General features: G+C 36.0%; 1 protein-coding gene across 4 annotated transcripts in view; it reads left to right on the forward strand.

The window, feature by feature from the left end:
• The window catches only part of NETO1 (neuropilin and tolloid like 1), an 81427-nt gene that overhangs the window by 14082 nt on the left and 41496 nt on the right, over positions 1 to 25849 (forward strand). For 3 of the 4 annotated variants that reach the window (XR_015743158.1, XM_026699164.2, XM_087931019.1), the window contains exon 4: positions 5618 to 5866. Coding sequence is in view for 3 of the 4 variants with exons in the window: in XM_026699164.2 (XP_026554949.1) it covers positions 5618 to 5866 (249 nt within the window). In the remaining variant the exon portion in view is untranslated. Of the gene's footprint in view, positions 1 to 5617; positions 5867 to 20310; positions 20444 to 25849 lie in introns of those variants that run through there. The other variant, XM_087931020.1, reaches the window with a different exon arrangement.

Genomic DNA, 25849 nt, shown 5'->3' on the forward strand with positions numbered 1-25849 from the left:
AAGTGTGGTTGTTAAGTAAATCTGGTGTTCCCCATTGACTTTGCTTGTCAGAAGCCAACTGAGAAGATTATAAATGTGATCACATGACCTCGGGACATTGCAACTGTCATAAATACATGCTAGTTACCAAGCACCCAAATTTTGAACATGTGATTGTAGGGATACTGCAACAGTAGTAAGTGTGAAAACCAGCCATAAGTCATTTTTCAGTGTGGCATTGTAGCATAGTAATAGCAATTAGACTTATGTAGCATTTCACAGTGTGTTACAGCCTCTTTTAAGTGATTTACAGAGTCAGCCTATTGCCCCCAACAATCTGGGTCTTCATTTTACTCATTTCGGAAAGATGGAAGGCTAAATCAACCTTGAACCTGGTGAGACTGGAACTTTTGGCAGTCAGCAGTGCGTTAGCTTGCAATACTGTATTCTAACCACTGTGCCACTACGGCTGTTAACTTGTAACTTCGAATAATGGGTGTAAGATTAGGTCTATACCTGTAGAGTATTATGTTACATAATCCGTATAGTAACTTTGAAGATGTACTTATTTTTATTTTTATTTAGCAGAAGTTCTGAATTTCTTTAGGTAGTAGATATCTTGACTATTTGAAAAAGACATGAAGTTGTTCCAAAGTATATGGGACAAATCCTCTTCACAATAGTTGTAATTCATAAATTACATTTTTTACAAAGGGTTAGGAACCACCTTTTTATAGTATTGATTCTCTTCTTTATTTCTGTAGTTGGGCTTGAACAATTTCAGCCAAAGAACTTTAGTCCTTTGTAGCAAATATACTAATTGTCTGCTCTGAGGCTGTGAGTTCAAGTTCTACCTTAGCCAGAAAGCTGGCTGGGTGACTGGGCTAGTTACTCACACCTGAGTTGTGGGGAAAATAGGATAAGGAAGGAGTATTAAGTATGTTTTCCAGCTTGAGTTACTAACAAAGTCATAAATGTAGAATTTTAAAAGTAATGCATAAAAAATAATTTAAAATGTCCTTGCTGAAACATTGGTGATGATTTATTGTTTAGTTCTCAATCATATCTATACATAGCAGTATTGTTATAATAACATTATACATTCCAATCCATTTGTGTGATTCTGCCTCCCAGTTATGTAAGAAAGATGTTTAGATCAATCTTTCATTTCCAGACATTCTGTTAAAATGAGATAGATTTTTTTTTTTAACTTAGCTTCAGCTATCAGCTACATGAAATTACAGACTGGTAAAAATTAAAGCCTTAATTGTATGGGCCTTTTTCATTGCAACTATTCCTCTGCTTCTTGTTAGAACCCCAAGTCTTTTTAAGCAGATGTAAAACCTCAAGGCAGCACTTCTATAAGATAATTAGATGAAAAAGATGACAAGACATGCAGGCATTAAGCAATCTTTTCCATGTTATTAGGACTCTTTGAAGAAAGGTAATTAGAACCTAAATTAAAAAGATTGCTAAGAGTTCAAGTAGTAAAAGCTCATTGCAGAACAACTGTAGCACACAACCAGTGTAGTTTGCAACATTTTCTTGCCTATTTGCTTTTACTATTGCTAGAGAGATAAAGAAAGAAGAAACGATCACATACTTTTTTCTGAGATTATACTTGCAATATGGGCCGGTGGAATGAATGAATAAATAAATATGAATAGATAAACGTTTGTAGGTGTGTATATGTACTGGCCCATGTTACAGATGTGTGCAAATATCTGCAGTGATTCTCCTTCAGGGTGGTAAAATAGCTCTTGGAGAACTAGAGATGATGGTTAGGAAAGGTCAGGGAGTAAAACCTAGCAAGATTTCTTGGGATAGTTTACTATACCTAAACTGCAAAATCAGCATAATCTCTAAACTGCATTGAACTCCAACTTTGCTGCAATCAACTAATGACTGAAGATTTGTATTAATCATCACATAATTATTTTCAGCCTAGTATTATTTTGCATAAAAAGAAGAATCATCATCATTAAAATAGAAATCCTTTTTGTGGTTTATTTTTTCAAAAACTCTTGATTTGAGTGATAAAGAAAAAGCTTTTTAGAATAAATCTACTATTATCTATTTCTTGCTTTTAATTTGGTGTGAACCTATACCTTGACCAAGAGCATGGAAGATTCTTAGTATTTCACAATAATTTAGTCTGTTTTTTTACCCAGAAGTCCTGTTTTTAATTGAACACATTTTCTACACCTGAAAGTTGAAATACTTTGATAGTTAACATCTCTAGAATGCAGCTCTGTGCATGCCTATTCAATGAACACTAACATGTGCAGTATGTCTGCTTTGGTTTATCTGTCAGAGATATAATCCTGGAAATTAAAATGCATTTTTAACTTGAAGTATAAAACACAAACCTTGTTTCCATTGGCTGAAGTTCTTCCTTAACAATACCTAAATTATTCCAGAATACTTAAGCTGACATGAAACTAGTATGAAGCTTCTGCATCCTGCTGTGATTCCCAATGACACTTATTGTACCTTGCTGTTCTAGAGCGGGGGTCTCCAACCTTGGCAATTTTAAGACTTGTGGACTTCAACTCATCTTTGCTGGCTGAGGAATTCTGGGAGTTGAAGTCCACAAGTCTTAAAGTTGCTAAGGTTGGAGACCCCTGTTCTAGAGGGTTTCCTTATTCTCAAGAACAAATGGGTCACAGAGGAAAGCAGGACAATGAAGAGAACAAAATGGCATTTCCATATATGGATGTCTTCCATTGTATGAAAATTCTTCCATTGTTAATGCAGCACATTTGCATGATTCATAGTGACTCAAAATGTCAGTGCATTTGCTTTGTTTTTCATTACCATAAAGATTGAAAAAGCCAGATCATAAAGAATGTAATCTGGTTTTGGCTCCTGCATTTGACAAGTGACAGGTGTAACCTGTATGTGGGAATAGGATGCAGACAGTTCAAAAATAGATGTTGCTTCTCATATTGAGCTTTAGATAAAGGAAAGAATTCTCTATAAGTCTTCAGCAGAAATAGTGCACAATGTTACCAAGTTAACATCTCTTTAATCACTTTTAATGTTTCCATTTGGTTAACATGAAAGCATGCAAATTTGTGAAAGAAAGCTCATTAGACAGCTATACTTGGGCTACATTTTTTTTAAAAAAAAGCTAAAAAGCCAGTATTTGAGGTTTTTTTTTCCAACATTACCTCTGCTTTACCATCGTAGAATAGGATTTCAATTCCTATGCTGTTTAATGGATCAGAAAATATGCTGAAAATTCTGTAAGTTGGGAAATTTCAGCAGAGTTTGACAAAACAGTGTTGCACTATGGTGGAAATACACTGCTCAAAAAAATAAAGGGAACACAAAAATAAGACATCCTAGATCTGAATGAATGAAATATTCTTATTAAATACTTTGTTCATTACATAGTTGAACATGCTGACAAAAAAATCACACAAAAATTATCAATGGAAATCAAATTTAGCAACCCTGTATGCCTGTATGACCTCCCTACAACGCCTGGGCATGCTCCTGATGAGGTGGCGGGTGGTCTCCTGAGGGATCTCCTCCCACACCTGGACTAAAGCATCTCCCAACTCCTGGACAGTCTGTGGTGCAACATGGCATTGGTGGATGGAGTGAGACATGATGTCCCAGATGTGCTCAATTGGATTCAGGTCTGGGGAACAGGCAGGCCAGTCCATAGCATCAGTGCCTTTGTCTTGCAGGAACTGCTGACACACTCCAGCCACATGAGATCTAGCACTGTCTTGCATTAGGAGGTACCCAGGGCCAACTGCACCACCATATGGTTTCACAAGGGGTCTGAGGATCTCATCTCGGTACCTAATGACAGTCAGGCTACCTCTGGCGAGCACATGGAGGGCTGTGCGGCCCCCTAAAGAAATGTTACCCCACACTTTTAATTACCCACTGCCCAACTGGTCATGCTGGAGGATGTTGCAGGCAGCAGAAGGTTCTCCACGGTGTCTCCAGACCCTGTCACATGTGCTCAGTGTGAACCTGCTGTCATCTGTGAAGAGCACAGGTGCCAGTGGTGAATTTGCCAATCTTGGTGTTCTCTAGCAAATGCCAAACATCCTGCACAGTATTGGGCTGTAAGCACAACCCCCACCTGTGGACGTTGAACCATCATACCACCCTCATGGAGTCTGTTTCTGACCATTTGAGCAGCCACATGCACATTTGTGGCCCACTGGAGGTCATTTTGCAGGGCTCTGGCAGTGCTCCTCCTGTCCCTCCTTGCACAAAGGCAGAGGTAGCAGTCCTGATCTGGATTGTTGCCCTCCTACGGCCTCCTCCACATCTCCTGATGTATTGGCTTGTCTCATGGTAGTGCCTCCATGCTCTGGACACTACGCTGACAGACCCAGAAAACCTTCTTGCCACAGCTCGCATTGATGTGCCATCCTGGATGAGCTGCACTACCTGAGCCACTTGTGTGGGTTGTAGAGTCTGTCTCATGCTACCACTAGAGTGACAGCACTTCCAGCATTCAAAAGTGACCAAACCATCAGCCAGAAAGCATAGGAACTGAGAAGTGGTCTGTGGTCACCACCTGCAGAACCACTCCTTTATTGGGGATGTCTTGCTAACTGCCTCTGCTTTCCACCTGTTGTCTATTCCATTTGCACAACAGCATGTGAAATTGATTGTTAATCAGTATTGCTACCTAAGTGGACAGTTTGATTTCACAGAAGTGTGATTGACTTGGAGTTACATTGTGTTGTTTAAGTGTTCCCTTTATTTTTTTGAGCAGTGTATATATTTATATGGAAGGAGAAGAGTTTATGAACCTTTTAGAACCATTTGATATTTAGTGAAAACATGGCACCATAATAGATAGTTTTGAGTCTTTGTTTAACTGGAATATCTTATGTATGAATGAATGAGATTTAGATGAGGCTCAAGATCACACTGAAGATCACAGTACAGCAAGACTAAAGATAGGTCTGAAAGGTTCCCAAATTTGTCACTGTAGGACTCTACTGATACAACATAGTTTATTACATAGATGTTACTGAATGTAGTTACTACTTAGGCCAGCCATTACAAATAACACTAGCAATATCACTTCGACTTATATACCACTTCACGGACCTTTACAGCCCGCTCTGAGCTGTTTACAGAGTAAGCGTATTGCCCCCAACAATCTGGATCCTCATTTTACTGATCTTGAACCAGTCAGAATCGAATTCCTGGCAGTGGACAGAGTTAGCCTGTAATATTGTAGTCTAATCACTGCGCCACTACAGATCTTCAAATAAACATACATTTTCTTTGCTTTCTTTAAATCTCTTCAAAGAAAAAATAATAATTGCAGGAAAAGAAGAAGCAAAGGAAGACTTAGATGCCTATGTACATTTTTTTTAGCAACTAGGCCATATTGTTACCAATTTTACTTGTCCTACAATGCAGAATCCAACAATTTAAAAAAGGAAGTAAGTTTAGTAGGAAAGCCAACTGATATTATTATTGAAATGCATTCTGTTTATGCTTAGTAATAATAGCTCTGAGTAGAGTAAGTTACTTTGCCTGAACAAAACCTCAATAAAATACTGTGGTACATAGGTTTAGAAACAGCACATTTGGAAGCAAATATATTTTAGTGCATAAAATTTTGAAAAATCTTTATTTTATTTTTCAGCTGCCCCAAGACAATGTATTGAGTTGCACTTTGATGATAAATATTCCATAGAGCCTTCTTGGGAGTGTAAATTTGATCATATTGAAGTGCGAGATGGACCTTTTGGATTTTCTCCAATAATTGGTCGTTTCTGTGGACAGCAAAATCCACCTAAAATAAAATCCAGTGGCAGATTCTTGTGGATTAAATTTTTTGCTGATGGTGAACTTGAATCTGTAGGCTTTTCTGCACAGTACAATTTCACACCTGGTAAGTAAATTTTTAAATAATTTTAGAGGAAAATCTTTTAGTATTTATAATGATAGACTTTAGAAATATTATAAATTTATGCAATAATATGATAAAATTAAAATGATAACATTTTAATATATTGGAAATGGGAATGGAAAGAAAATGCTATTTTTTTCTCCCCAAGAAAAGAGATGCTCCTTTTTTCAGAACTTAATCTGCGCTTTGTGTTTATAACGAGTGATTTTATTTTGTTAACTGGCTGTTTATAAATAATTATTTATTTTATTTAGTTAACCAATATATTTATAAATCATTCCACTTGTGAGACAAAAAATAAATAAAGGAATAAAGCAAAATAAAACTACAAGAATAGAAAGCAAACCTTTCATTACAGGAAAAGTCTTTTTTAAAACCCACAATTATGATGCCTAACGAAGCATAATAAAGGAAGTATTGTTTTGACCCCAATCTAGGAAGTGATTTTATAACTGCAGCCTTCCTAACAACGTTGAAATCCTGGGTGCACAGATGTTAGAAATAGATGGGTCCAAAACTTCTCAGGCTGGTAATGATCATTATGTCAACACATGTCATGTTTTTTTTAATGACCTTGAAGACAACAGCCAAAGAACCATTAACTTGAAAAGACAGGAGGAAAAAGCTTCACATTTAATCCCTGCAGCAGATATATAGGCCATGATTGCTCTTGTTGCAACAAGGAGGTTTTTTGTTGTTGTTCTTGTAGTTGGCTTCATTCTTCTCTGCAATAAAGTATCTACACTAGCTAAGTGATGCCAATTCTAGAATAAAGGAAGATTTTAGATTTGGAAATATGCCAGGCTGAATCATGACAGTAGAAGTTTCCAATGATAGTTGCAAATTCTGGGCAAGTAGTTATAAGATGAGATCATTATCTAGGCTGTTGCAGTAACCTAAGAGAGGACCTGGCAACTGGATTTTTTTTTTTTTTTTAAAAAAAGAAGCAAAACAGTAACATTCTGATTTAATGAACCATTGAGAAGAAGGAATATCCATTAATTCCAGTTGTCCATTAAATACAAATGTAAGTAATTTACATAATTACATAATTGGTATAAAAAGCATCATTCGCAGTAAAATGTCAATTTAACAATCAGGCTGTGTGCTTTTAAAGTTGTAGCAACATTTCGGCAGAATCTCATCTGCCATCATCAGGCTTCTGTATTCTGTTTGTCTGTGAGTCAGACTTTCACAGACTTTCATAAAACTGAAACGGCTGTGAAAGTCTGACTCACAGACGAACACAATAGAGAAGCTTGATGATGGCAGATGAGATTCTGCCGAAACGTTGCTACAACTTTAGAAGCACAACTATAATGACGTGGGAAAACACCCGAACAAAGATGAATACCATACATGTAAGTACCCGTGAAAACTTAAATATATATATATATATAATTATTCTTAATTATTATATTTTATAATAATAATATTTGTAATAATAATATTTTAGTATTCTTATTATTAATATATATATATATATATTATTCTGAATAATCAGAGAAGCCATAGAGATAGAAAAACGCCCACACAGCATGAATAAACAAGATGATACCTCCCACCTACAAGCCATTTGGAAACCTGCCCTCATTAACAAACGAGTACCTAACATGAAGAATGACCTCAGACCCACACCCACAAGGGCCACACAAGATTCTACCAACACACTTCCATGTAGAAAGCAGACTCACACCCACACAAGATGACACACGACCATGGACCAGAAGCCGTACCACAGCTGCATCACTACCCACTTCAAACCCCTCCAACCCATACATGAAGCGAACTGATGCCCACCATGTGGCATGACCACAAACGCAAAGCCAAACAACAGGATCACAGCTCACCAGCTCAAATCCCCCAGCAACTAAGACTAACCTGAGCACAACCAAGCCCCCACTTGAACAGAACATACCCCAGCCAATCAGAACACAGCCAACCCCCCTACCAATCAGAACACAGCCAAACCCCCAACCAGTGAGAATACACCCCCAGCCTATCAGAACACAGCCAAGCCCCCACCCAATCAAGTCACACCCCCACTAGCAGTTAAAAGGAAGAAGCAGCTGCAAGCTCACATTACTCCAAAAAGCACAAAGCCAAAGACACAAGCCTGAAGATGATGAATGAGACTTCATCGAAACGTCGCCTAGATACTTCCAATTTTACATGGGAGAAAGCCCAAATAACCAAAGTTCCACATACAAATACCCGCGAAAACCTCAGAAAACAAATATATATGTACACATATACATATACATACACATACATACATACATATATAGAGAGAGGGGGGGAAGAGAGAGAGAGAGAGAGAGAATTATGATTGTGCGGAAGGAAAATAATTGAAATGTTCAGTATGTATTGGTTTTCATAACATATTCATTTTGTATACGTAGATCTTGTCAGCATCACAGTCAACTAGGATGTTATAAGTGCAATTAATTATATGAATGTGTTTTCAGTAAATGAAGTAATATTCCCCACATAAGTGAAAATATGCTTGTTTTAACATCATCTCGAGAAAATGTTGTATATTCTATTAGGATTTCAGCTCCTGCTGTTTTTCTTTCCTTTGAACATTGTCTTTTATTAAAAACAGAACCCGCTGTAGTGATTTTTTTCTTCGACTTTTAAACTGCAAATTGTTTTTCTAGGGAATCCAAGATTCAAAGCATAGGTTGCATTCAATCAAGCAGTTCTGTGAAATAATCTTAATTGCTGTCTTTCAATTCTGCCTTTCATCAAATTGTCTGGTTTTATTTCTGAAAGCAAAAGGGGTATCTGCAGTCAGGTTTGCAATGAAACTTTGCAGTAACTTGTGGGAGCTTTTAGAGATTTCTAAAAGATTTATTACATGGAATGAGTAGTGCTACATTCTGGATGTGTATCAATATCTTCCATATATCTTCCATATATCTCCTACTTGGAGAATTGTGAGCATCAATATGCTGGTTTCCAAGGTGGTATCTAGAATAAAGATAGTAGCTTGTGTAGGATAGATTTAGTAAGGCTGGATTTTCATTGCATTTGTAGCCAAAATGACTGATATTCCCTAATATTTATGGCATGGGTATCATTAAGATTGATAATCTAGTACATACCTTTTCTGTCTTATTAGAAGGTATATATTTGAAAGCCTCAATTTTATCAATGCCCAGAAGATGGTAGGCAGCAATAAATTACTGATTTTAAAAATATGTTGTCTGTGAAACAAACAAAAAGAAGAGGTGCAATAGAACTTAATAAATGCAAGCAGAGAAGGAGTTAGAGGCTTAGCCATGAATAAAAGTGTTAAAAGATGTGTCAGAAAATATCAATGGCTATAATTATTGTGGATGAGAGTGAAGGTAGAACCCAAAATAAGACTGCAAAAAGAGAAAGTGTAAATCTGCAAGGAACAAAGGAAAATAGATTAATATCACAATGCAATAAGTGGAAGCAGACATAAGGAAAGAGCATGTAGAAGTTACTTGGAAAAGAATAAAAGAAAAGTTACAGGCTGTCACAACAGTCTTCTAGAAGAGGTGGACAAGACTATGAATGAGGGGAAAAAACATAGATAGAAAAATGATGAGTGCAAAAATGACAAAGGAAATATATTGCACGATGTGTATAGGAAGAAAAATGTACTTCCAAATGTACTGCTCTTTCCTGTGCTCTATTTCCTTTTTTTAGAGCACAGCTGATTCGTGCGGCAGAGCGGTTTGCTGCGCCTCAGCTGTTTTATTCACAGGGACTGCAGAAGAAGGTAAATATTAGAGCTTTTTTTAAAGGCAGAGTGCGCGATCACCGAACCAGTTGTTATATTGGTGGAATCCCACCCCTGGTGGGACTCTAATTCCCATAAGACAAGCATTAGTGAAGGAGTTCATTTAGATGAGTGCATGTGATGAGAAGCTTAACTTATTCCATATTTTGCACATGGTACACCTACAACTACAGTAGCAAATAATTACAGTGTTAGTTATTGCAGATGTAGATTGAAATAGGATACTTTATTTTTCCTAATTAGGTCCAATTATTTGATTTTTTTCTTTTTTCTTTCCCATCCATGGGAACATTGGAATTCCTCCAAGCTTGTTGTTTTTCTCCATTTTTTAAAAAATGGAGCTCCTTTGAGCACTCATACCCTGGAATTACTATCCCAAAGGGTGATATCTGACAGTAGGGCTGAGAAAAACTTTGAAAGAGTGCTTCTTTTCATTGAACTGAACCTTAAATCCTTTTGAATCTTGTTTCATGCAACAACATGATCCTTTCACTTTTAAGAGGAATGACAACATTTCCTCTGTACACTCTGCATTGGAGCTCTTCTCAGCTTCTCTTCAGAATTCACAATATGGAACAAGGCTAAAGGAAGCATGCAGGACCCTGGGCACATGATGAACACTGGTCAGGCTGAGCCTCCATCTCTTGAGTGGATTAATTCAGGTGGTTTCTTTGGTAAAACAAGCAGTTGTGCCTCCATGGCTTGTGTTGCTTTGTTGGAGTAAATAAATCTCACTTCACATAGGTCTACTTGATACAGTGGTTCGTATGACGGTTTTTCAATTTATGCAAACCAAAATAATAATAGGTGTTTGGTCTGATTGGTATAGTTACAATGGGCAACCATTCCTTCTGACAGCCCGAGTAGCCGTATTATGAATCAGATTTCCATAATTAAATTGCACAAACTTGATTTGTGGTGTTTTCACTAATTATACTATGAGCATGTATTTCTATATTGTAAACATGTGGATTTTCTAAAGAAGTGACCCATGTCTTTTATTGTGTATGTGAAAAAATGGAAACAAGTATGACATACCTCTCTTCCAGAATAGGAATTGGAGTACTGACCCTGTTACATTTCTGAATTTTCTCCTGTTCCTTTGTAACAAATCTACAGAAACTGATTATTATTTGATAATAATAACAACAGTCATGATGGATTAACTTTGAGCTGAATTTCATGACATGATACAAAAGGCATACCTTTCACTTTTGTAATTTTCTAAAAAAAAGTATTATGTCATCCATTTGAAATATTGGAGGAATGATATAGCTGATTCCGTTTTCCCACATTATTTTTTCGGGGGAGGTGGGGAGAAATGGCTCATTGGTGAGATGTTTAAAAGTTTGATTTAGTAAGTTTTAATGCTATTTTAATGCTAGTTTCTCCTAACTACACAAAGAAATGGTTTGGGAGCTGTTTTCTACAGTGAATCAATTTTGTAGTACTGCAGACAGAGGGCCAGGCAGACTAAGCTGTGCTTTAAGCTTAACACTTTGATTCATCTGGAATAATCAGATTTCTTTTTATCTTGGTTTTCTCCTCTTGGAATCTGTAAGTCTGTGGCCTCAGATGGTGCACTGTTAAATTCAGTTTTATTCACTGGTGGAAACCATCTGTGTTTGCATTTGGCTTCCTTGATATGAATGACAACAATGTATTGCCTTTGAAAACAAAAACAGTGTGTGGCACACAAGGAGCAGGAAGGTGGGAGGAATAATTTCTAGGAAATTGCATTAACATAAACACATATTCTGCCTTTGTGTGTGTGCATACATTCTATATGTAAAAAGATAATGTAGTAGACATAAGTAGCTTGCATTTTTAAAAAAGAAAATATGTGTCTCTATATTCTCGTCTAATGCATGTTATACTTTTTAAAAATTCAACTTAGTACAGTTTTAGCTAATTTTTGAAAGGCAGATGAGGCAGGATTATTCATTCTACGTTCTTGGCCACAAGTTCAGATTGTCAAAGACCACTATTTTGATGTTACACCAGATATTGTGCCTTGTAAGAAATCAGACTTAGCAGCATTGGTCTCTTCTTTGTGTATTCAGTAAGTATGCTATGGTATTTGTTTTGCATTTTGGAATCCCCTGTAGAAGTTTGGAAGAGCACCAATTCATTTAACATTTTTATACAAAACTTTTAATAGTTAATCACTTTGAGTCATGGTCATGTTCTTCTGAATAAAAATAATTCTCTAGCATTGAATCTTCTATTTGTATTAGTTAATGAATTGATTGTTTTTTATTTAAATATGTTATATAAAATGGTAAAAGTTCCCCTCGCACATATATGTTAGTCATTTCCATCTCTAAGGGGTGGTGCTCAACTCCATTTTAAAGCCGAAGAGCCAGTGCTGTCTGAAGATGTCTCCATGGTCATGTGGCTGGCATGACCAAATGCTGAAGGTGCATGGAACACTGTTACCTTCCCACCAAAGTGGTCCCTATTTTTCTACTTGCATTTTTACATGCTTTCAAACTGCTAGGTTGCAGAAGCTGGGACAAGAAACAGGAGCTCACTCATTACGCAGCACTAGGGATTCAAACCACCGAATTGCTGACCTTTCTGATCAACTAACCCAGCCATTGAGTTAGACTGGGCCACAGTCTTGGCCACTGAGCCACTGTGTCCCAAAAATATGTTCTATAGCCACCCATTTTGCTATAGTGTCTGTGGGCAATAAATAAATAATTAAAACCAGAAAATAGCAGAATAACTCAGTTAATTAAAACATAATTAATTAACCATAATCAGTATAACATATTAAGAAAACAATGATTGCATTGTACAGCCAGTAAACAAAGCAACAACCAAAAATCAATTGAACAGCCTGCTCCAAATGTTTGAAGAAACAACCAGGTTTTTAGCAGTTTTCTAGGACTGACATCACAATAGAGAAGACACCACTCTCGGGTCCCAGAAGTTGGCATTGATTAATGGACTTGGAATATGCCCATCCTGTCAGTTTTGGTTGGGTAAGCAGAAGCAATTGGAGACTGGCAGTCCTGTAAATTACCTGGCCCTGTGCCATATAGGGTTCTACAGATGAAAACCAGCACCATGAATTGCATCTGGTTTGCTGGAAGCCAGTGCAGCTTGCAAAACAGTGATGTTACAGGGGTGTATTATGGAACACCTAAAAACACTCCATACCGGACAAGTTGAAGTTTCTGAACGTTTCTTGGAGAAGCCCATATAGACCAGATTATAGCAGATCTTGTGCCATTCTGAGGTTCCTTGTCCCTCTGCAAGACAGGGCAGCAGGACGCCAAAAGGACATTGATGGGGGGGAATGACACACAGATGTGTTGGGGAACTGAAGTGTGGTCATAAGTCTGGGCTGCCAAGCATCCAAATTTTGATCACATGACCACAGGGACACTGCAACTGCCATAACTTTAAGCACAGGTTGTAAGTCCATTTCCCCCCCAACACCATGGTAATTTTGAATGGTCACTGAATGAATAATCATAAGTCAAGGACTATCTGTATACAATTTTTCCAAGAGACAGGAAAAAATGCACTTGTGTTTTTAGTTTGGACGATTGGGGGAAAAAATTGGATAGCAGAAAAAAGTGACCTTTTTTAGAATAAGTTTCTGCAGTTGCAGTTGTTCGAATTCTCAGAAGAATGTTGATAGTGAAGCTGGGAAACAGCTGAAATACAGTAAATAAAAAAAATGTAATTTGATTATACTGCAGAAAACGGCTCGCATATGAGGTTTAGGAATAATCCTGTGCTAATTTTTACATGGGAATGGAATATGAAACTGTTAATATTTCTAAGTGCAATGATTATTGAAATTATCCCATGTGCATCTGGAGCTAGATACAGATATCATTGTTTATATCTAGCTCTTTTATGTACTTAGTTCTTAAGGTTGTTATTACATATTGGGTATTTAAATAACTGCTTTACTTTGTTTTGATTTGCATTTCCAAAGCTGATATTTGTTTAGGATTATTGGATTAACTGCTTGCGGGATATAAACTCATTCATTTTTATTCACATCAGTCTTGAGATTCTCTTATTGACATATTTCTGTCATATTAATTCATGTACAAAATCCCCTAGGTATTTGGATGTGGCTTTGCTTTTATAGGTTTTAGAATACATCAAACACATCAGAGAGCAGATTTTTTTTTTAAAAAAATACACCATTCTTTTACCTATAATTCCATTGAGAAAAATAAAAAAGATGCATGATGTCATTATTTTTGCTCTTTCAAACTGTTTTGTAATTGCTGATACAACTTTAGTTGTTGGCAGATTACTGTAGAAATGTAACAAAAGGGAAAAAAGGATAAGAACAGGTTATTTGTTCTTGATTACATAACCTTAATTAATCAATAGTAACATATTGGTGTAATTAGAGGAAATGTTTCTGTAGATCTATGTAGCTTGTGTAACACTCATTTTGCATCTTTGCAAATGTCCCAAGGGTATATTGTTGTTCTATTTCATATTTGAAAGGGTGCTGATGATGCAGAAGCAATATCCATGATCTTTTGTTCTAGGCTGCTTCCCAAGCAAGTTTGCAGAAAAAATCCTTACTGCTTATGGCAACAGTACTGCATGAGAAAATCTGCTGCAGTAAATTTGTCATTAAATGTAAATATGCAAAAAACTTGAGAACATTTTCTACTTTCCTGTTGAAAAAAGACCATGTTAGGAATAACGTACTTCCAGCATTATCCAAGGCAAAAAGGGAATAATAGCAAATTCTGATAGTCTGCTGGCCACCACTTAGCCAACATTCATCTAATTCTAATATTATTTTCAATCCTCCCCATTCCCCATAAGTCCACATAGGATACACAAGATTAGAACATGCACATTTGTAATAGATAGCATATTAAATATAAAAATGGGGTTAGAAACAGTAGCACATACAAAACTATAATGCTTATGAAACATTAGTATCTCAATAAGTTCTAGAGAAATAAGTTAATACACTCAGAAAGATGGATATGTGAAAGACATTCCACAGTATTAACTCTAATTAACTCTACTATGGAGAATACCATTGACAGCCAAGAAAAGAAACCAGTGGATCGTTCAGCAGATTGACCCACAAATCAGTAGACGTATACATGATCAGACTCAAATTATGACACTTTGGATATCTAGGTCTTTAGAGAAGGTTACAATGCTGGGAAAGATGGAAAGAAAAATGAGAGGATGGCTTCAATAAAGGATAATGTTTGTAGCTCAGGGTTGAAATGAGGGGTCCTTGATATTCTCTGAACTTGGTTGTTTTCTTGCAGATGTTTCATTACCCAAATGATGTTACCTAGTTTAGTCAATGAAACATCTGCAAGAAAACAACCAAGCTCAGAGAGCACCAAGGACTCCTCAGGATGAAGTCAGTTACAGCAGTGATGGGTGCACCATTAGAAGATATGAAGGACTGGGTCAGGTCTCGATCATCTTAAGTTTAGTGTAGTGATGTAGGATAGTGGTGCCATTTGGTGTAGTGCTTAAGGCATCAGGGTAGAAATTGGGATACTAGTTTTAATTCCACCTTGGACACAAAAGTCAGTTGGGTGTCCTTGGGTCCATCACCCTCTCTTTATTAGAAGAAGCAGTAGCAAATCACTTCTGAAATCTTGTCAAGAAAACTTAAGGTTCTTGCTGAGGCAGTTGCCAGGAGTCAACACTATGTCGTAGGCATACAGAGTAATAATAGTGACAGATTTCCCATCTGTCAATTCTAAAAAGGCCTCATTGTTTGGATCTGTTGATTCTATATGCTATATTACCGCCAATATATTACAACAATGTAGATTCTTTGAAAGAAGCCAGTGCATATGAAGGCCAACACCAGCTAAAGAAGTGAAAACTGCATTTTCATATTTTTGTGTATATAATAATATCAATTATTAGACCTCTGGCAGATTATTAATGACAGAACATAGTTTGTTTCTGCAGTTTGGAGAATGAAATTCTGTAGGAAAAAAACACTGAAATTTCAGGATGATTTTTTGAAAAGCTTGTAATTTTCCCAGGCCATGCAATAATAGTTCAGTAGAATCAATAGCTCAGTTTACAGATGCATAAGCCTGCCTCTCTTATCATTTCGCTCCAGCCACATCCTCTTTTTTTAAAGGCCTTTGTGTTTTCAGTGCAAACATCTGCAGCTGAGAAACCTCCTCCAATATAACCCTTGTATTGGTAATGTAAAAGGTACAACAAATGTGACATAGAATTTGGTTCCAGAAAACATTTAAATATGAGTTTAATTTTCTACAGATAAATTCATTTTAAATCACTGTAGCTAGAGCTTCCAATCTAAGCATAATTATTGGGAATTAAGCCTCATTCGTCCTAATGAGATTGGCTCTTGAATTGGGTCAAGCTCCAAGAAATATGCTTGTTGGAAGTATAAATGTGATTATATCTTCAGAAATGCTCATCTGTTAATTTCTGTGATAGCTTTATTGAATGATTTTAATCTATATATCACTAGAGTCTCTCAAACACAAATACAGTGAAGTTTAAATAATGTCATTAGCACCTGAATTCTGTATTAATTGATGTACTGTTGTTTCAGAACACTTCTTGTCTCTGAGTGACCCCCCTTTGTGTGTGTGTGTGTGTATACACGCGTGTGTGCGCATGCATGGTATTCTTCAGTGTAAATTATACCTCAAAAGATACTATAAAGATATTTGCCTTTCTTTTTCCATCTAATCATCCAAACTGGCAACATTTGTTTGCCCATCATATTTATAAAATAAAGTGCAGAAGCTTTATGGAATAATAAAAGTTTTTTAAAAATCTTCCTGTGAGAAATACATCCTCAGCCTTTTTATTACTGGATTATGCCCTATCTGCTGTGTAATTTGCAGGAGATAATTATTAAGGGTTGACATTTTAAGAAAAAGGTGCCATAGATATCATTTATATCTATGGCACCTCCATTGTTAATGATTCGCACCTTGACTTCAAGCCTAGACTGATTAGAATGATAGAATTACTGAATATGAGTTGTAAGGAAAGTTGTAAGGATTATACCTAACTCCCAGCTCAATGCTGGAATCCACTGAAGCCTCCCTGACAGATGGCCATCTGGCTTTATTTGAAAAGATCCAAATTATAGATTCTAGGAAGAATGTTTCATTGCTTAATATTAGGGAATTCATCCTAATATTCAACCCAAATCTCATTTCTTACATTTTAATTTTTTTGGACTCAGTCACAAAGACAATAGCTGTATTCTAGATATCTCTAAACTGCTATGATATCTTGCCTCTGTCTTCCTTTTGCAAGCTGGAGATGCCCAACCCTTTTAACCATTTGTCATAGAGTTTTGTTCCTGGGTTCCTTTTCCTCTGTGTTGAATCTAGCTTCTCCTTTTCCTTTTTAAAATATAGCATTTAGAAGAAAAAAACAGTATACTCAGTCTGGGTAACACAAAACATAATAGAAATAGTATTGTACCTTTACTGAACTCGATGTAACACTTTGGTAAATTAATTCAATATTTTATTGGCAATTTTAGCTGCTGCTTATTTAACTGCTGTTTGACCACAAGGATCTCTAGATTTTTGCTCATGTGAATCATTGCCAACGGAGGTTTCTTCAGGCTTGAAATTATGCATTTGGTTTTTCTTACTAATTGTAGACTCTTGCAAACTGAATACAAACATCTTGGAGTTGCCCCCAATGATCACTCCTGTCCAGATCATGTTGAAATTATTTTGAAAAGCTTCCTGTCATATGGCCGTCTCTTCATACAAAGTTGTTGAGTACCACAAGATCTATTTGATTCTTCTCTCTGGACAGCCCAGAACCAAATTTCAATCATCATATGGATCCAATTGTTCAAAAATAAATAAGGTTATTCTGAAAAACTTGCTCTTGATAAAACATTGCTGTTACCTGGAAATAATAGTGATATTGTCTAAATCAGGGGTCCTCAAACTTGACAGCTTTAAGACTTGTGGACTCTAACTCCCAGAATTCCTCCTCCAGTCATGTTAGCTCAGGAATTATAGGAGTTGAAGTCCATAAGTCTTAAACTTGCCAAGTTTGAAGACCCTTGATTTAAGTGGTCACAGACATGTTTGACATGTCCAGGATAACTTCATCCTTGATTTTTATAGCACATTTTGAAAAATGAAATTGGCAGTAAAAGTGATCAGAAACCTGTTAGACCCCCTATTTCTATTGGGAAAAAGAAATACTTAGCAAGTATCGAGGTCTCCTATTAGTATAGTTTGCTCTTTTGAGAATTTGGTGAGTTAATATAGGAAAATATACCCAGGAGGGTTTCCAGCAGCTGGCTCAGTAACATATAGTAAACTGAACAATGATATTGATTTTTTTATCCTCATACTTTCCAAAAGGTTACTATATTTATAGATTTCTTCATAGATGTAGGGTCCTTTGATATTTAGTTCTACATTAGTTCCATTTTTAAAAATTCTATCCATATCTTGGAGTTGGTGTTCTAGTCCTGACTCATTCAATCAGGCTTCTATGATACAAATTGTCCTCAACTTACAACCATTGATTTAATGGCTTTTCAATATTATGACAGTGCTGGAAAAGTGACTTGTAACTAGTCGTCGCCTTTACACCCATTGCAGCATCCTCACGATCACGTGTTCAAAATGGGTAATTGGCATGTATTTATGATGCTTCAGCATCACGTGATCACCATATGTTAACCTTCTCAGGGAATTTCGGACAAGTAAAGTCAATGGGACAAACTAGATTCATTTAATGACCATGGTGATTTGCTTAGCGATTGCAGCAAAATGATTGTAAAATGGGACACAATTCCCTTAATGAGTCCATCGCTTAGTGAAGGAAGTTCTTGTTCCAGTTGTCATAAGTGGAGGACTATCTATATTCACCAGATCATATGTGATACCCAGTGTTGGGATTTCTAGTTATCCCTGTTTGCTGTTCAGACCGTGTGCATTAGTACTCAGACATTGGCATCTGGACATATTTGCTGGTCTCCTATCAATGTGTTGGGAATTTACCATGATGCTTTTTTGCCTTGTGCTGGCTTAGTTCCTAATATCCAAGTTTTTTCTATCTGAGACTGTGCTTTCACCCCCTTTCTTGTGATTTAATTTAGCAGAGAATTCTTTAAAATCTTATACAGGAACTTTTCTGTGCTATCCACTATCTAATAAAGCATTCACTAGTTTTAGCAATGTATCCAAGCCTGAACTGGAAGCAGGTTTTGGTGCCAGAACTTTATACCATTGGAGTTACTTAAAAGGATCCTTCATCATACATAGCTTTCTAGTTATTTTGATCCTCTGTGTAAGAACAAGCTGCAAGTAGATGAATTAGCTTCTGCCCTAATTACTTACTGAAGGCTTGTATCTACTTAGTTTGTATAAAAGATACATCATCTCCCTCAAGTTGAGCATGACATGGAATGATCACATATATTTGTCTTCATTTTCTGGTAATAATATGGAAGGATTTGATGTTGCTTTCATCTGTGTTTTATTTTATTTTTTTCTAACTTCCCATCTGGCCTGTATCACTGGAATCTCTTGATGGTTCATCTTATCAGAAGGATAGGTTACATTAAATTGCATCTATTTCTAGTGCTTGGTAACTACATGATGTGCAACTAGGGTTGGACATTCTTCATAGGTTGTATTTGACAGAAGAGGAACCATCCCATCCGCCACTGAGTACTGAAAAACAACTGCTAGCTTTTTCAGACAACTGCTGCTAGAAAATGCAATCTGTTTTTCCTGATTCTTATACTACCTGGATATGGGTAAGAAATTTTAATATTATTATTTCTGTCCTGCTTCCAAGACCAGCAGTCTCCTAAATATAGTAGCAACTTTGCTGTGTCAGGGAAATAAAGCAAAGCATCATTATATGTCTATGATAAGATAAAAAGGATTATTAAATGATAATTGTGAAGAACAAGTATTTTATTACTGTGATATATTGGTATGCCACAGCTAAAGCAAAATCTCTAGAACTCTTGATTCAGCATGTAATATTTAAACAGATTTCTCCTTAGTGACAAAAGAAGATCATTGTACATTAAAAGGTCTGAACTGTGTGAAGTTTCTGTGCTGTTCTTGTAAAGAAGAGAGACTGACCTCCTCAACTTTCTTCATCTATATGGATCTTCTGTTCACATTATTAATTCAGCAAAGGAAGCTGTTACTGGAGAATTTATCCTTCTTTGGAGGAATTGTCCAACTGCAAGTTACAATGGCAACATAAATCAGGAATGAGGCTTTATAAGTAACTTACTTTCTCTTATAAATAACTTCTCTTCAGCCCATATAATTATCATTCTCATTTCTGTGACTCCTAGTTTTATTGTGAATACATGTATACTTAGTTTCTTAGCCTAGATTTAGAAGTGTGACTCATCGGGCTATTATGGAGAAATAAGGTAGTCCTCTTTGTTTCATTTTTGGAGTTTTTCCATGAATCATTATGACAGAAACATGAGTCAAACACAAGCAAGTTGTGTGCTATCATGAGTGGTTCAATTCCATTGGGCAATGTATTACTGCAGTAGCATTTCCAGTAATGGATTTGGCTCCAGTACATTTTTATTTTTAGAATGGGAGAGGGAGCATATAAAGAAGAACGAATGAAAAAGACCTTCTATGTGGTCTATGTGCTTTCCTTTTATCTGTGAGCCCATTCATGTGTTAAAGGCTCATCTATTATTGCCTGTCAGAAATATTTCTATGCTGGTTGGCAGTCTATAATACACAAGCACAGGACTACCCATATGGCTTCATTCAGAGGTATTAGAGGTATGTACAAACCCATCTTGTAATATTGCTGTCAGTGGAACTATTCTTGAGCTTGGAAAGCAGAGGCAACATATTTTTGCTATGATTAACATGCTTATCAATAGCAATCCAGCAAATATTTGCTCTTGTTTGTAATTCTACTCATTTTGTACTTATCCAGACTCTGAAGACTGAGCTTATTTATATCAAAATTGAAATCGCTAACAAGATGGTTATATTGCTCATTATTTATTTCATCCCTTTTGACTCAAGGATGAAGTTGACAAGCTGAAAACAAATATATACAGTGTGTTATTCAGTATGTATCATCATGCTGTCTGACTTTTGAATGATAACACCTAATAGATCTTGCTACTATGGCCAAATGTGAGGAATACTGAAATGGCTCCTGATCTTAATAAAATTTGGATCGGATCTGGTTTATTTGATTAGTAAAGGTCTGAATTCAAGATACAGAGCCCAGAAATGAAATTTGTCCAATTTAGAATGACACTACATCATATTTCACTTTTCCCAACTCTTTGTTGTATTATTTTGATTTTACTTGTGATAAGAATTTTTTTTCCTGTAATTTGCAATTCTAAATATATATGGCTATCGGTAACCATTAATAATTTTTTACTTATGATTAGCAGATGTTTAATCCCCTTATTTTCCAAAAGGAGCCATACATAATATTTCAATTTTTTTGTTCAATTTTCATCTTTATTATTATGAAATGTCCTGCAATAGGAACATACGTAAAGTCCCCAAAATAAGCAAACTACAGCAGGGCGATCGAAATATTCCATAAACGTAAACATTGGTACCATATAAATGATTTTTTCTTGCTTTAGGAGGCTCCATTCTTTAAAAATTATAAATGTTGTCTTAATGATACTAGAATGTAATCAGGCTGCAGCTATATCTAACTACCAATTGTTTTGACATAAAGTCCTCCACTTATGATGACAATTGGACCTTGAATCTTGATTGTTAAACGGAGCAGTGATTAAGCAAGATGGTTCTCTCAGTGACTAGAATCCTGGTTCTCTTGGTTGTGATCAGTAGGCAGCTATGCATGCCTCCTGTGGTAGAGTGGGGCAGGCAGAGGGCATGGGCCTTCAACCATACCCAGGAGGCACCTTTTCCCACCCAATTGGAGAAATTGATTGTTAATATGATGATGTTTGCCAGCATTTTCACCAGATTTGATGTTCATTCCTCCAGTGTGCAAGATTTCCCTTCTACATTGGTATTAGGCAAGGGTCAGTGGAATTCAAGAGGTGTTGGATTTAGTCTGTTTGTTGTTACATAGAAACTAGGTTGATTCCTCTTTTGACTCTATCCCTCTATCTGCCACTCCTTCTACAAAAGCTTTCTTAGCTTCTATCTTCATTGTCCTGGAGATTAATTTTACTATTAGTTTATCTATAAACAATCCAAGCAATAGTCTATCTTTTTAAAACCTAAACATGGCTAGAAATGTATTTTTAGTATACTTTATTTTTTTTTTTATTAAAATACATAAAAAAACAAATTATTAAAATGAAAAAGACAGGAAGGAAATATGCAAAGGAATAAAGTCTGTTCGACTGGATGCCAGGGTCATTACTACACTGCCCCGTGTGGCATGTTCATCACAAATATTTATTATGTTTGATTGTTTAGATTTCAGAGGTTTAGCAAAAATTTTGTCTTAGAAAGGATGATATCTGTAACTATAATAAGTAAAAAGAAAGACACAAAAAGATCTGCCTTGGGGTAAATAATGTATAGTATACAGTAGTACCTCACTACTCATCATTAATTGGTACTGAGAGGCATGAGGAGTACCAAAAATGATGAGTACCAAACAAAATTTTCTCATATGGAATAATGTAGTGACTTACAAAGCAGCTGAAACCAACAATGTCTAGCTTGTGCATTGAGTACCAAAGAATGATGGGGCAAAATGTTTGCATCAAAATGCATTGAGTACTAAATGAATTTCAAAGCAATTGAGTAGCAAAGCACCATTATATAAATCCATCTATGGATAAGCTGACCTTCAAAATTTTCATATCTCTTAATTTTCATAGTATTTTGGTTAAAAATGGCTTACCCATGGATGGGCTTATCAACGAGTAAGATATATAGATTATGCCGGTACTTTGATAAAGCTGAAGGAAAAAAATACTATATATACTGTAGGACTTTTGTAGATATGTTGAACCCAATTTTTGGGTTATAATTTGGCCTACATTTTTCAGTGCATCTGTCAGTATATATGGTAGGCATGACGTTACATTTTCTGCATCTTTGTAGTGATCTTGTCTGGCTTAGATGAAATCACTCTAATCAGCAGTTTTTATGGGGTAAACCTTCCTAACATCCTTCAGGTACAGGAGAACTATTCATGCGCTTTAGATATTCTTTATGTACAGAATAATGAGGATGTAAAAACCTTACACGGTGCCTAAAAAGAAGATTTTTGGTTTTATAATGAGCTGCTGGTCATTATGTTCAGAGTTTTCTCTTGGAAAAATTATGACAACTGCTTTAATTTGAGAAGTGCTTGAGTAGCTATATCATATTTGATAAAGCATAAAGTTCCCCAGTGTGATTTATTGTTACATATCTTTGCCTACCACTAGCTGCCCTGAAAGTCAATTCAGGTATAAAACATCATTCAATAATTTTAATTAAGAAAATAAGTATTCAAAATTGTTGGTACTACAACAATACTGCTACAATACAAAATACAAAAGTTGCTACTGCAATATTGACTTTCTGACACTGGGTAGAATTTTCTGGTAGGACACTGCCTTTGTAGTTGAAAGAAGGAATGATTTATGAATGGTTGAAAGCTGCCATTATAATGAGCAGTTTAGTTTGGAGTGATTTGTCTGAATTATTTGTGAGTGTTTGATCTGCTTGCAAAGCATGTAAGGAGAGATGTGTGTTTTGTGACTTCAAGGACAGAGTAGTTTCTTGCAGGTTGATCTTGCCATGTCTTCCTTTGCTTTAACTTCTCAGTGTTATCTGTGACAGGCATGCAAACTATTGATAAGATAAGCACCTGTCTGCAGAATTTCTCAGGCTTCATGGGGGAAAAAAAGAGTATTCCTTGCTCAAGAAGAATTGTAATAGCTAGACTAGAATGTTCTGTCATTCTGAATGTTCTGGTGTGATAATAATTTATCATTTTAAAGCTCATTTATACTCGTGTTGATTTTTAAACCCTCGAATTTTTTATCACTTGAAGGAAAGTGAACCAAACTGAATGTCCAAGGTGAGGTATATTTTGTGCTGCATGTTGCTAGTCAGATTTGTATTTTGTATTTTTACTCATGAGTCTTGTTTTTGGATTCCTTTGGGTGGTCAAAAATAAGCTGAGAATATTATCTGAAGTAGCAAAACATCGGCAGTGATTGACTCCTCTTATTTTATCAGATATTTTTGTCGTCAGAAAGCTGTGAAACAACAAGCAAGGCAAGGAGCTTTAGATTTTGCAGGTCATGTGTGGACTGCAAAATCTAGAGTCAGGAGAAGGTTCTCTCTGGTAAACTTAGTAGTATCTTATATCAGAACTGAGCAGGAAGAGGAAAAAAGTACCAAGTGCAATGCTAAATATATAGCTTCACTGCAAAGGCAGATTTTTTTTTAAGGAACAGATGGGGGGACAGAAATGGGCAAAACAGTAGCAATTATTTTTAATTATTTATAGTTATGACAATCCAAATGAATTCTTAGTAGATTAGTTTTGTTCATAACAGAGGTTTTTTAAAAAGAAAAATTGAAAAAATGTCAATAAGTAGATAAATTAATCTACTTGTATTATTATAAAATCTAAGTAGCTCTTACAAGGTTGGTTTGGCTATTTCATTAATAGTTTAAGATGTTTCATACTTCAAGCACTTTAATCTTTCAATGAATCTACAAGAAAGCTTTGCTTTTGAAATAAGACAGGGATGCGTTTGTGATCTCAAAGCCTTTTTCCTTTGTTGTACTTGGTTTCTTCCCTTTAATTTTTTTTTTGCCCTATGTCTTTTAGACATTTGAAAATAATTTTGCTTTCCTTATCATTTAGTTTTCCCTAACCTATGCTACTGGCATTAGCTCTGTACTTTAATTTACAGAATGGAGTAGGAAGTGGTCAAAGAATGTGCATTTCAATTTACAATCTACAATCTAGATGTAATACAATTGATTAATTCCATGTTAGTATTCTCTATACTATTAGCACTCATCATGTTTAGGATGCTAAAGATTGGAATAGTAAGGACACTCTTAGTGCAAAATGACTATAAATCTATTTTATGCTGCTGTTGATTATTGGTATCCAAACACCTCTTGATGTCTAGTTATGTTATGGTGGAGAGTGCTGAACAAGGGTTTCACTGCTTGTTACTGCTATAATTATATGGATTCCAACCTAATCGATACAAGTATACTGTTCTACTTTATTTAAAATAAGTAGTAGGAATAATTAGGCCCCATGATCAATATGTGGGTTGAGATCTGGGTTAAGATTCCAGTCTTTCCACCAGAAAAAAAGATTAAAAGCATGAAAAAAAGGACAGCAATACACGAGTTAAATTTGCAAGTTTTTAAGTGACTGGTATGTAAAATAAGACTTAGAATTTTTTTGTACATATTTCCTTTATGTAGTTGCATCTGGCCAACCTTCTTTGAACTAGGAAGCCAAGCAGTGAGTACTGGTTAGTGTATAGAAAGGAGACCTCCAGAGAATTCCAAGGCTTAGAGTAAAGAAGCAAGTTAAGGGAGGCAGTGAAAAACCATTTCTACTACCCAGAATTGTATGGCTGGGATAGTTTGCAGATATGGAAATACATAACATTGCTGATAAAACGATATTGATGTGTCCATGTTGAATTGATCTCCCTTGGAGAGCACTTTTCCTTCTTCCTTTTGCATCTGGCCTCACCTTCCAACTTAACTGCCTATCATTGCTGGCATGGTGTCAGTTTCCAGTCTCTGTTACCTGCTAAAAGATTCTTGAGACTCTTCTTTTGGTCTATTCTTATATCTGCTCAAATATTTACCTGGAATCCTGCAGCACTGCAGATGGGCTTTAGATCTCCTGGGTCTTGTGTCATTTAATTATTTTGCCTCAGGTTTGTTCTATACTTTCCCCTTCAATTCTTTTCCTAAGCTCACTCCAGTCCTTTCTGTAAGGCCCACGAGGGAAAGAAAGAAGCTGAATCAAGCTAAAGCAGTTGGAATATGTCAGGTTCAGTCAGACAAATAATGGTAAAGTTAGGCAGGTGGAGACAACTAAAAATATTACAAATTATGTCATTGTAGAATAATTGATACCAATTGTAACAAGGAAGATACCACTGAGCAGGAAAGAGGAGCATAAATGATTCACAGCACTTCCTGCTATGTAAGCTATAGAAAGATACCTTTACAAAGGGCTGA

Source organism: Pseudonaja textilis, chromosome 3, assembly GCF_049901715.1.
Source record: "Pseudonaja textilis isolate UNSWEBS1 chromosome 3, rPseTex1.2, whole genome shotgun sequence".
In the NCBI taxonomy this organism is placed as follows: domain Eukaryota; kingdom Metazoa; phylum Chordata; class Lepidosauria; order Squamata; family Elapidae; genus Pseudonaja; species Pseudonaja textilis.